Genomic DNA, 13,917 nt, shown 5'->3' with positions numbered 1-13,917 from the left:
TATTTAGTGTGTTAGTTCAAGTGGTAGAGGTCTGTGCTGTAGATTTAAAGTGGTCTTCTGGAAACTCAAATGGGAGTCAGTATGACTCCACCTGGAATTTCTGTTATTTCAATTTCTTGAAAATTATATTTAAAATCCTGTGGTTAAAGGTCATTAAGGTTGCAAAGTCAAGGACTTAAAAGTCAGAAAATGCCAGAATTAAGGCTGCCTATGTAGGCTGACTTTGGCTCCCTTATGCCTATGTATTATAATGCAGTCTTTAATTATATGATCACATACTGTTTTTCCCACAGGCTCCCTGCCTCATTCAGTGCACAGGATGATGATGCTCTGGGGATGAATTAGGGTTGTGTAGTGACTGACGCTGCTGTTTGTAAGACCCCTGCCTCATTTGTTGCAGAAGCTGGAAGGTGTGAATGAAGCAGATGGCTGAAGGAAGAGAGGATGGTTTTATGGTTAAGGAAGTCGAATGCTACTGTGGAGAACTGGATTCTAGCTATGTATCCATCAAGTTCCTGTGTGATGCTGGGCAAGTCTCTTAAATCAGTCTTTTCACAGGTGGCCACTATTTGCATGTTTCTCCTATGTGATACACCTGGGGCCAGATATGCTAAATTGCTGAGCTGTCGTGACTGCAACTGAAGACAATGGGAGTTGTACATACAACATGCTACATAATGCTAAGTACTCTGAACAATTTCTTGGCTTCCAATGGCCTATGCCAAGGTTCCTTTGTGCTACCATAATAGTTCAAAGGTACCTTAAAACCATCCTATGAGCATAGAAAATAAACTATCCAATTAACCTAGCCCTTTTTTTCTCTTTATGAACCAATTCTGATATCAGTGTGTGTAATTCATTGTTCATATTACTCAACAAACAGGTTGGATAAGCAACTTTCAGGCTATTGGAAGTTCACAAACTGTTCATGGAAGTATGAGTCCTTTTTTCAGTATTGTTGTTTGAGGACTATAGTGATATTTGTATTCTAGAAACATGTTTTAAAACAAAGTTAAATTGAGTGTTTTGTTCAAAGAGAGCTGAAATGGGAGATATAAATCCAACCTGGGCCATTGGGGAGGCTGTTCTTTATGGCTTCCAGGTGGCAGGCCCTCAGTGTCACTTTAGGAAATAAGACTGGGTGAGTGGGGAACAGCAAGAGATGACCTGGTAAGAAAGAGGAAAAAAAGGTCCCATCAACATGATTGCAGGAATTTGCTTTCACTGGTGAAACTACTGGACAGTCAGAGAAGCTTACTCCTAAGAGCACTTGCGGCAAATTAAGCTTTGGAAGAACTGTGTGTAGAAAAGTAAGTCTTGCATAGGTAAGTTAAAGATGCCCTGGAAAAAGTTATTGCAAGGGATTTTTATCATATTTCAATACAGTTCTGCTCAGCTTCCTGAGTATTTGTGTTTGTTTGTATAGCCAAAGAACATACAAGTACCTTACTCCCTGGGTATATTATATCAGTTATGCTGTCCAGTCTGGTCTAAGCTCCTCATCCTGAGCTTTTATTCTGAACGGAGTCAAACATTACCTGAAGTTGGTCCCTTAATGAGATCCATATTTTGGTAGTTATCCACCTGCTATCAGTTAAGCAGTATACAGGGCACTAGTCTTTCAATTAAGCAGTATAAATTGCCTTTGAGCCTGCTGCAGTGATCAAGAGACTTCACCAGGGGAACAGTATTTGGGAAAAGTATTTGGAAGGGATCTACCTGAGAGGAAGGAAAAGAGCTAGTTCTAGCCTGAAAGAACAGGTAAAATAGCTGTTGTCATTGATGTTTCACACATCCCATTCTTAATATAGTTGGAGAAGGTAATGTGTGAGTTCCTAGGTTTCCATCTGAAATGCTATTGAGTGGTATGAGTTTTATTTGGCTCCCATCACTTCCTTTTAAAATTAGAGCTTGGTCCCAGGCATTCTAGTACAAAAAGGATTAAATCATATTTGCTATGGTAACAGAGGTAGGTGACCTTAAATTCCTCTTGTTAGCTGTTATAATAATTGGCAATTCAGTAACTAACTTTAAGATCCAGCAGGTAATTTTTAACATACTTTTTACTGCTTTAAATCTTAGTCACATGCTGAAGACATCTCAAATCCATAACTCAGGAGCCACTGATAAATCCTGAAAACACTGACAGTAATATAATATTTAACAGAAAAATAAAAATATCAACTACACATTAGTTACTAGCGATACATTTCTGTAGTTGTAGTATTCGTGGTTATTTAACAGTACAGTCAGTATTGGTGACTTTTTTTTTTTATCACCACACGTGATCAAGATAGCCTGAAGGAAATATTCTTAGCTATGTTTTTTCTGTTTTCAACAGAAAAACATGAGATTTTAAGAAAAATTTTGTTCTTAGTTATGCAAGGATAAATCCAGAATAACTCTGCAAAAGCCAGTGCAGTTATCTTGGATTTGCACTTGAGTAATTAACAGTAGACTTTGGTCCTTTGTATGTTGTTGAAATCTGGTTCACTGAATACATCCAGCATTTCTTTCCGGTATTTCTAATTTGCTGATTTGAGATGATACTTTTCTATTCAGTAAGATTAAAAGAGTGTGCTTGGGAAACAGTTGTATGTAAGAGACGCAGATGGGACTGCTATAGCTAGAGATCTCTAAAGGCTTCTACCACCACAGTATTATGGCAGTCTAGAACATAGATGTAATGTACCCTTTGGAAGATGAATCCCAGGAAGGTCTTATGAAGCACTTGAGAAACTATTGAGAAAATTGGATCAAAGGATAAAATACCTGCAAAATGAATTGAAGTTGGGGACTGAATAGGGAAGGGAAATAAGGCAACATAAGCAATATCTGAGACTGACCAAAATATATGGGAAATCAAACTGTATGAGAGCAAGTGAAAAATACAGAAGGAAAAACTTCATCCATGTCTTCTATTTCTCTTTTGCCGAGTAAGCAGTAAAATAGAATTGATTTACCAGTCTCCGATCTCCCCTTTTTCATGTAGGTAGTGAGCTGTACAAATTAACTACATTTGTTGGTAGGCACAAGTCTTTCTCTTAGACAAAAGCACCAAAAACAATGTCTCACAAATCGTTGTTTGGACAGTAATATTTTAATATGTAGTGGGTAGAACTCTTTTGACTGTGGGGAGAATAGGTCAATGCACGTAGGAAAAAAATAAGTGAGACATTCTGATGAAATGTCAACAAGACGTTTATTTAAAAATTGAAATCACAGTAGACATTTTAATAATGGAATAATGTGGACTACCCATCACCACCCATGATCAAGACCATTTGGGATTCAGAATATTAAGAGCAGAGCAACTGTGCATAACAGCCGGTGTTCAACATCTGTCATGCTGGAGTCCATTAATGTTCAATTGCATTCTATTGTTTTCAGATTATTCAACCTCATTTCATTGTCATTGTTTCTGCTAGGGATTAATCAACTGTTTACAACTACATGGGGTTTTGGAGTCATAATGGAACCAATTAGTATAGAGTTTTCGACAAATATACAGTATTCAATCCCTAATGAAAAATTACTAATTTACAAGTACTTGGTAACAATTTAATCAAGCTTGAAATCAAATACACAGAATAAATCATAGTGTGACACATTTTTGAGGTTCTGCATATTTCATAAAGACAGAATAAAATAAATGTTCCTTGTAAATTTGTGAATCTCTGTTTTAAAGAGAGCAATAAAAACATGCTGAAATTATATTAAATACCAAAATTAAACATGGTCTTTATAATCAACAGCAGACATTATCTTTTGGTGATGGTGAACAGATTATCTTTGTTTCTTTTAATTTTAATTGTTCTGAGCTCCTTTTACTCCTTTTACCTATTTGGAGATATTCCTAAGTAGCAACATTTCCTTTCTATATAAATTTTAGGCACTTGTATATACTGTGTGTTTGCATGCATTATGTACATAACCAGAGGGTTCATGTGTGTGTATCACTCTCTCCTCATATATATTGAATTAATTTTCCATTAAATAAGTCCATATTTACATCTTAATTACTATAGAAATATTTTTCAAAATTTCAATATCTTAAAAATTAAATATATTGCACCTCTCCAGTACCCACTGAAATATTGTGCTCCCTTCAGAAATGTTCCACATAGTGTATACAATAGTATTTAAATTCTGCATCATAAAGCTTTTCTAATAGATAAACAGTCATCTGGAGTCAACATTGTACAGTCCTAGACTGTGTTATACATTTCCACAAAGCATGAAATTATCCTTTTAACGGTTACCTCTGCCACCCCTAGTAGTTTCTAATAAATACTTTTAGTTATATGTTGAGAGAGATTTTTTGCTAAGTTGCAAAAGATTATTCACTGAAAAGACTTTTGCCTCACTGTTGTGATTCTTGTGAAGCCAGCCAGACATTAGTCCAGATGGCACGCTGTTAGTGCTGGACAGACATAGCTTTGGACATGGCTCTGGGTTTTTTTAATTTTGCGTCGTTGTCCGTTGTCGTCCCCCCCCCCCGGTTGTTCCCAGGGTGGGAAGGTACTGGGATGGAAGCAGAGAGCTGCCCGCCCACCTGCTGCCACCTGCTCAGCTCTTGCTGCTGCTTTTATAAAGCCTCTTCTTGCCTGTAAGATATGATCACTGCATACCCACAGTAATTGAGGAAGGAGCAATCTTTCTTTCACTCTCAGAAAGTCTTTTTCAGATTGCCACAGTTCTCAATTACAAAATACATTATCCTGAGAAGACCTGGGGCTTTTTCTGCCAGTTGACACAAACTGACCACCGGAATAAATGTGTTTAATCCATTAAAATCTTGTTGGATTAAACAGACTTTTTTTTTCTTCAGAAACTGAATTTTTGAGAATGGAGATGGTGTTTATTTCTCTCATTGCCAAGCTTAAAGAAATGTAAAGAATGACAGAAACAGACTAGTTGCTAACTACAGTTCTGTTTGTTTTTTCTTTATTAAACAATAAGCAACAATTGTAAAACTCCTGGAAAATGGTTATTTTTTTGGAGATGCTGTAAAAAAAAAACCCAAAAAAACCCCAAAAACCTTTCACACTGACTTCTGGGAACACACTCGAAGTACAGATATTGTATTCTAAGACTGTTTTTCCCAACACATTCCAGCTACTACAAATTTTTTGGGAGGGTGAGGAAGGCTCAGTATTAAAGTGGCGACAAATATGAAATCTTCTAAATCAAACGTGGATTCCGGTTTAGAGTCAGATACCCAGTGCAAAAGTGGAACAGGCTGTGTAGTGAAATGTGGCTCAGAAAGAATGGAGAGTGCTGCCAAAAGGAGACTGGCTGCTAATGCCAGGGAAAGGAGAAGAATGCAAGGACTGAACACAGCCTTCGATCGACTAAGAAAGGTGGTTCCACAGTGGGGTCAAGATAAAAAACTCTCCAAATATGAGACCCTTCAGATGGCATTAAGTTACATTATGGCTCTAACTAGGATCCTTGCTGAAGCAGAGAGATACAGCACTGAAAGAGACTGGATAAACTTTCACTGTGAACACTTCCATCAGGAGAGCTACCACACTTATATGGGACAGAAAATGGAAACCGACAATGACCCATACGCACAAAGAATCTTCAGTTATCCACCTGACCATTTTCAAATAGCTAATTAGAACGAATTATGGGCTAGTATAATTCAACAGACCAACTGAGTAATTTTGAACAGTTAGCAAGAATTAAGCTGCTGAATAAGGTAATCTTGTCATTGTAACAGCTGTATTCTTGTTTACTACTTATGCTGATGTTGCTTAAATAAGTTTGTTTTGAAAAAATTTAATTGCTATGCCTCTAAGAAGATTGTTTGTTTGTGTGTGTTTGTTTGTTTGTTTTCCTGGTTACTAATGAAATGTGTATAATAAATTTGTGTTGTATATTTTATTTATGAAATATTTGTAACAATCCCTTCATATTTCATTTGAATGTTATTAAATTTTACATTATCTTTGCTGTGATGGATCATGTCACATAATATTTTACACACCAGTGGCCAAATTGATCCATGGTTTAACTCAATGCAATTAAACATGGATAAATTTGTTCCCATGTGTCTCCCCCTCCCCTCCCCAGTTTTGAGGTTACATTTTTGTTTCCTATCCAATGGATACCATGAAAAAGATAATTAAAATGCATTCAAGTCAGAGAACTAACTTTAAACTTTGTCAGTTTGATATATGGGTTGTGTAGGTTTACTTTAATACTAAACAGTTTATCAGAAAAGAGCTAATTTCAAGTAGTGTACAGAATATTTTTTCTTTAAGCTGGCTGTAAAAGCAGATGTTTATATATTGTAAAGTGAATACTCGCATGAAAGTAGAGATCTAACTCTTAAATTTTGTAGGTTTTACCTACATGTATGCTCTGTGGGTTTTTTTGTTTTGTTTTTCTTTCCTTTTTTCTCCCTAGTATCTGGAAACAATAATCAATTTTGTAAATAAAAATTTTTTTTTCCATTTGAAATGACCTTTCTGACTACCTGAAATGGTTGGAGTCCTACTATGGGTGTTGTGCGTTGGTGGGTTTGCTACAGTGAATGTTACACTACCTCAATCAGGCTCTCATCAATTATCATGAAGAAAAAGCAACTACTTACTATATGAAATGATTTTGCCTTTGGGTGCTACTACAGTCAGAATCACTGTGCTAGGTGCTGTACAAACACATGGTCAGACTTAGTCCATGCCCCAAAGAATTTATAATCTAAAAGACTAAGTGTGGAGAAAGGTGAAAAAACATCCAAGTAAAGTAGTCAGATTGAAGGCTGGCATACCTCTTGTTCATTCCATAGACTTTTTTTTTCTTTTGGGGGAGGTAGGTGGGAAGTAGATAAAAAGGGAAGAGGAAGAAGGGATGGGACGAAGTTGATGAAATGTTGGAGGAGGTGAAAGTGAGGAGTAGGGCAGGGAGAAAGGTAGAGGTGATTGTAGCAGAGTTCATAGTCCTACATAACTTCAAGTGAAGATGATGTCCATTGTGATGTTTGAAGGCTGCTCCTGCTGGTGCTGCTGGTGGGCGGCTTCCAAGAACCAGCTACTTGTTGGTCCTGGCTTTGTAGGTTAAGGGTATGGGAGCTGCAGGGAAGGCAGTTGGGTTCCTTGCAGGGTCCTGCCATATCCTGTATTATATCTTTTTCTCAAATGAAAGGTGTTGCTGAAATAACTAGGGAACTTCGAATGAAGAGCAAAATCAGCAGTAGAAACTGAGCCCTGATGTGAAAGAGATGTCTGAATACTGAGAATGGTTAGACTCAAAAGCTGTGATCTTGCACATAGGCACTGACTCTGTGGGTGCTCCAGGGGTGGATCACCCAGGGGGAAAAATTAGTGGGTGCTCTGCACCCATTGGTGGCCAAACTCCCTGCCCCACCTCACCTCCGCCTCCTCCCCTGAGCACGCCGCGTCCCTGCTCCTCCGCCTATTTCCTAGCGCTTGCTGCTGCCAAACAGCTGTAGCAAGCTCCAGGGGGGAGGAGCGGGAATGTGGCGTGATCAGGGAAGGAGGTGGGGAAGAGGCGGGGCTGGGGCGGGGATTTGGGGAAGGAGTCAGAATAGGGGCAGGGAGGGGGTGGAGTTGGGGCGAGGACTTTGGAGAAGAGGTTGGAATGGAGGGGGAGGGGCAGGGGTGGAGTCGGGGCAGGGCCGGGGGCAGAGGGGGGCAGTAGAAGTCTGCGCCTATGGTTGTGTAGTCTTTATTCTGGCAGAACTTTCACTGAAATAAATTATCAAAATTTTGCTCTTAGTTACTACTCTGCAGCCCCACAGATTTCATAGGAGTCAGACTGGCTACCCAGGAGGAAATTGACCCAATGGAAGTTTTACTGGAATAAAGGCTGCAGGACTGGGCTCTACTAAACCTATGTTTAGTACACATAAAAAGGAAATCCTATTTTTGTGAACAACTTTGTCCGGAAAATGCTGGCATATGTTATAATTAAGGCTGCAAGTCTGTCATGGAGGTCACGGATTCCATGACTTTCCATGACTTCTGCAGTGGCTGGTGCTGGCTCAGGGGCTGCCTGAGCCAGCAGCAGCAGTTTGGGTGTTTTGGAAGCGGGCTAGGGGCAGGGGGTTAGTGGGTGCAGAGGGGTGCTTACCTTGGGGTAGGGAGCTCCCTGGCTCCCACGGACATGGCACTGAAGCTCCTAGGCAGAGGGGCCAGTGCTTGTGGTAGGAACAGTGCGTGGAGCCCCCCGACTCCTCCGCCGCCTAGGAACATGCGGAACCGGGTAGGGAGCCCCTGCCAGCCTCGCCAACCCTCCTCCCAGCACCAATAGGGGTCCCGGGCTGTGCACTGTGGCCTGCCTCTCCCCTAGCACCAGAGGTGTCCCAGGCCACCTCCCCCAAAGTACCCACAGCCCCCTGCCCAAGTTTTAATTAAGGGTATATAATAAAAGTCATGGACAGGTCTCAGGCCATGAATTTTTGTTTACTGCCCATGACCTGTCCATGACTTACTAAAAATACCCATGACTAAAATGTAGCCTTAGTTATAATGTTGCTGTAGCTGCATATCATACATCAGCAATCCTCTCTCTTCAACAACATATATGGTAGATCACCAAAACACTGTTTTACTTCTCATTAATTAGCTAACATATGTCAATGTGTAAATTGTCTACAAGGAAAGCATTTTTACATACAGGGAGCCAAATTCTGCCCTCTTGGGGAATGCAGCCCCACTTAGATTATGCTGTTGACCTTATTAGGAATGCATATACACAGAGGGCAGAATTTGACCCATGACTTTGTTTTATCACGTTGTCCAATTAATGCTGTATGATATGGATACTCTAAAGATCGTTTTCCCACTAATAGATGGGGGATTCAGGTACATACCTTCCACTAGTATTAATGGGGAAAATCTGTGCTGACTTACACCCGTTCAATCCATGTAACCTCTGAGCAGAGACAGTGTCTTCCTCTTTATTTGGATAGCCCCTAGCCTGCAGGCACTACTGTAGTACACCTAGATAATGGGGTTGCCTGGCATGTACAGCACAGACTTTGCCTCAGGGAAAATTATCCTTTTAAGTCTCTTGGCAGACACATGGGACAATACACAAGCGTAAACGAAAAAATATATTTAGTGTTTAGAAACAGCATTGGTGGGCTACAAGTTTATAATTAAATGATAAAGCACTTCTAAAATTACTTTTTTTCACATGTAATCTTGTGGTACACAAACTACTATATGATTTCATGCCATACATAATCCATGTAAAAGTAATTCATACACATGCTCCTCCCATTGCATATTCCATATATTATTATTTGTCTTCCAGTGAAGTATAACTGGTAGATTTAAGTATAAAAATATTGGAATAGTGTGTAAAGAATTACATTATAATACTGCTGTTAAGCCCACAAAGGGAAAAGTGAATCAAGATAAGAGATCAAAGACCTACAATCCTATTACTAAAGAATTTAAATACATCGTCTCCTTGAAAGACACCATAGTGCAATGGATTGGATGTAAACACATTGTAAATAAGGCCACTGGATACATATCTGCTGTTGAACTACAGTAAAAGAAAATTAAAATCTCCATCCTCTTAGTCTTGATTATACTACTGGGAGTTCAAACTCAATAAACTACTTGGGCAAGGTGGATCACTTGATGATTACCTGTTCTGTTCATTCCCTGTAGGGCACCTGGCATTGGCCACTGTCGGAAGACAGGATACTGGGCTAGATGGACCTTTGGTCTGACCCAGTATGGCCATTATTATCATCTTATGTTTATCATCTTAATAATAATTAGTAACAAAAAGCCATTTCTCTGCTATACATAACTTTGCAGTGGCTTTGTTCTTAAGGTGGATATAATGCTAGACTGGAAGTTGAAATTTCCGATTTATCTACAGCACAGTTGGCAGTAGTACAAGTTTCCCCATGTTTATCTGGCAATGTGCTTTAATTCTGATCTGGATTGGCCCTTACAAGGAGAGAATGCATAGCACTGTCAACTTAGCATTCAAGCCCAGATTTTCAGAAGTGACCACTTTTGGATGTCTTGCTTTCTCTGAGTTTGGATTTGAGGCACCTTGGCCTGATTTTTTTTTTTTTTTGAAGTCTGAGTGATCACCATCAGTTGAAGTCAGTGTGAAGTGGAAGTGCTCAGCACTTCTGAAAATCAGTTGGACACCCTGAAATCAGCAGCTGCTTGAGACCTCTCTGTCTAAGACTGCCAAGGTTTTTGTGATGTGGATACTTGACCACTGATTGAGACACCAGTTAATTTCACACAGGCTGTTGAACAGCTGTCAGAGAACCTCAGAATAGCCTGGGAAGGGAAAATGTAGTCGGATTGTTTAACTTAGGCCCTGATCCTGCACCAAGTTCCCTATGGACAGACCTATGTGCCCACACACATTCCTCTTCACTTCAGTGGGACTCCAAATGCAAGCAGAGGCCCAGCCACATGGAACTTGGTACATTTACCCACCCAGGCTGAATTCTAACTGTTGACACAGATTCTGATCCCACTTGCATCTGTGCAAACCAGGAGTAACTCAATTTTATTATCAAGATACTGTGTCAAATGCAATTACACCTTTGTAAAAACAGTGAACATGAGATCAGAATTGGGTCCCATAATATCCCATTATTACACATCACCTGGGCTATTCAGTCATCCTCTTCCAGTAATGTTAAGTCAGTGTTCACTCTCTTGGATTGTGATTTGCCTCTGCTATTAAAATTAATGTATTGATGGAGGCTAGAAATACTTGTTTTGTTAAATATTTGTTGCTCTACTAAATATACTTGTAACGGATATTGAAAATTGTATACTAATGGGAAATTAATGCTTGTCCTTAAGTAATATGCTCAGTGCCAGTAACAAGCTCAAATCCCATTCCAGGGTTTCCATCTTTGAACTTACCTGTTGGACAGGGCCCATGGTCGCTGCGGGCCTTGAGTGGCAATTTGTGATTTGGGAGGGAGAAAAACAGGCTGCTCTCTGTGTAGGGAGTGAAACCCAAATTCCAAGTGCAGGATGGGCTAGAACTCCCTTTTCTCTTATGTGCTGAGGAATTGTGGGGAAATGTAATTCACTAACAGCCAGTTTATACTTCTTGGCTGGGGCAAACCCTGTATGAAGGAGAGACTTGGTGGGGAGCAAGAGGGACTGCAGAATCTCTCCCAGGTGGGACAAATAACCTAGGGTTTTGTTTTGTTTTCTTTCATCTGTGTTCATTTAGAAAACCTTTTGAGACAGATTCCTCTGGGGAAGGACAATATTAACCTCAGAAAACTGGGAAGGGAAAATCTAGTCAGATTGTTTACATTTTTGTAGTTTAAAGAACTCCATGAGTTTGGCCCTTTTGCATTATTTTTCCTGTCACGTGCTCATACCGATTCTCATGTAACAGGATGGGCAGTTGTTGTTATTCCTTATATCTAGTGACAACTGCTAGGCTCTCAAGCTCTATCCAAGATCCAACAGACCCAGTTATAGAATCTTTGGCGTCTTGTGTGGGGAACCTGGAGGTGGGGGGAGGTGCTTTATAAGTGTATAAATGATGATAATTATGAATGGAGCCATCGCCATGTTAAAAATGCACATTTTACCAATCTCGCAGGGATTCTCTGAGGATTTTTATTTTTTGTACAGTGCTTTAATAGTATAAAGTGCTACATACTTTTTATTATTATTTATTATTAACCTGCTTGGTGGAAATGTGGAGCTGAAAACCACTCTGTCAGATCTGCAACACCCAGATCCTAATGCACAGACAAGGATAGGGGATGATGTATTTGTTGATCTTCCTAAATGGGAAAATCTAATCCTAAATGAATAATCGCATGGCAGAAAAATAAATAACCTTTTTTAAGAGCTGGAATGTATAGGGGGGAATTTTCAAAAGTGCTCTGCCTTGGCCTAAGTATGATTCACATTGAAGTCAATGTGCAGGGCTCTATATAGATTTGTGAGGTCACTGCTGTCCTCTGTGGTTCTCTTTAGATCCCAGCCTGCTTGTTTTGCCACAGAGGTTGCTGCAGTAATTTTGGAACTCACAGAGCTGCAGTAACCTTTGAGAACCTGCTATGACTGAGAAAGGGAACCCAACCAGTGTGTTACCTGGGGAAGCACACATGGTTTGTGGTGGGAGCTCTGCATAGTCTCTCTCCTTCTCCCACATGATTGCTATGGGGAGTGGGTAGGACACTTTCTTTCCCAGCTGACAGCTCATAATGTGGTCTGCACTGAGGAGCACTCATTTATTATTACTAGTTTGTATTGCTGTAGTGCATACGGGCCCCAATGCGTGGTCAGGGCTCTGTTGTGCTAGGTGCTGGACAAACATAAAACAAAAAGGCAATGCTTCTCTCACCATTGATCTTCTCTGGTATGGTAGGGTTGGATGCCCATTTTTCATGGAGCTTGTCCTGATTTTTTGAAAGATTTTTGCTAAAGAAAAGAATGAAGTTCTTTACATGATTGTGAAATTATGACGGGATGAAACTGCTTCACAGACACAGTGGCTGTATAACTCTGAGACATGTCACTTTTCAGCAACATGCTCACCATATGCAAGAGACTCATAAATATAACCTATGGAGCTGATCTTCAAGCCAGTGGAAGTTTGCTGTTGACTTACGTGGAGCAGTGTTGGACTCCACTATGGGCCAAACTAGGACAGTGAATGTGGCTCTAGACTGGGAGTCAGGGGACCTGGGTTCCATTCCTATCTCTTCCAGTGACTCATAGTGTGACGGTAAGTCATTTCCCTCTCGCCATATGTCTTGTCTATTAAGATTGCAAGCTTTATGGGGCAAGGGCTGTTTCATATTCTGTGTCCATCCAGTGCCTAGTACAGTGGAGCCTCAATCTCAACTGAGGTCTCTAAGTGCTATTGTAATACAAATAATTAATAGTAATAATAAAATGCTGCTAGCCTTACTCAAATTTAATTCTGCTCACTTTACTCACACGAGTTTCTATGCCATTGACTTCATAGGATTATAGTCTATCATGTATACTATGAAAATATAACATCCACATTTTCCTATGATTGTTAAGCAGAACTTCCCACTGATTTCACTGGGAAAAGTGACTGACATGATATGGACCAATAAACACTAGTTTAGAAACAATACCCACTAAGCAAAACTTTATTTTCCAATACATGTTACACTCTATTTGTGGTGATGAGCACTGCTTACATTTAGGCTTCCAGATTTGTGGGTTCAGTTTTCATTAAGAAACCCATTTTTAAGGTGTATCGCATACTAAATTTGATCTAGATTTTTTTTAATTTCAGTAAGAATTTACAGAATAATTCCTTTTAATGTTCTAAAAGTATGCATCTATTCTAGCACTGTAAGAAGTCCAGGAATTTATTAAGAACAATAAACATTGCTTTATTGAAGAAACAGTCCATTTCCTCTACACAGGTTTATCTTTAAACAGTTTGGTTTCAGCCACTCATCCTGGCATACTTTTTAAAAAATGCTTAAATACGTTACAAAGCAAAGATTAATAAAACTGCAAGAAAACATTGCTAAAAAAACCAACACAAACCCCCTGTATCATTTAATTACATTATAAATGATAGACTGTGTACACAAATGTGTCTCCTAACTTGTAGTTTAGTCTTAAATCATACAGAAAACTAGCATGCAAAATGTATGTTAATGCATACAGAAATTTCTCAAAGTGACCACATGCTTTACTTCAAGGCGTAAGAAGGGCCTGATCAGACTCTGAATTGGTTTCCCGCAATCAGCCATGCTCTGTAGTCCATTGTCATATTTTCAGCATTTGAGAATGGTGACTTCAGTATTTTTCCAGATTTTACCAACTGACATTTAGAAAGCTGTGTCACAATCCTAATAAAGGGACCATACTGTGCCATCAGTTTCTGAGCAGAACTCCCCATTGATTTTAATGGAGAACTCTGCTT

General features: G+C 39.5%; 1 protein-coding gene and 1 long non-coding RNA gene across 2 annotated transcripts in view; both read left to right on the top strand.

Moving 5' to 3' along the window:
• Window positions 1-1,355, top strand: part of LOC311524070 — a 30,285-nt gene extending 28,930 nt beyond the window's left edge. The window contains exon 4 of the long non-coding RNA XR_014712477.1: window positions 401-1,355. This is a non-coding gene — a long non-coding RNA (uncharacterized lncRNA). The remainder of the gene's footprint in view (window positions 1-400) is intronic.
• Window positions 1,356-5,061: 3,706 nt separating this feature from the next.
• On the top strand, window positions 5,062-5,724 carry ATOH7 (atonal bHLH transcription factor 7). The gene has a single exon (XM_084632821.1). It carries the CDS (start codon window positions 5,175-5,177, stop codon window positions 5,625-5,627), a length of 453 nt encoding a protein of 150 aa, XP_084488947.1. The 5' UTR covers window positions 5,062-5,174; the 3' UTR covers window positions 5,628-5,724.
• Window positions 5,725-13,917: the final 8,193 nt, after the last annotated feature.

The sequence above is a fragment of the Lepidochelys olivacea genome (assembly GCF_965140295.1).
Source record: "Lepidochelys olivacea isolate rLepOli2 genome assembly, chromosome: 7".
Taxonomy (NCBI): Eukaryota; Metazoa; Chordata; order Testudines; family Cheloniidae; genus Lepidochelys; species Lepidochelys olivacea.
Note: the sequence above shows the minus strand (reverse complement) of the source record. Positions and strands in the feature narration are given on the sequence as shown.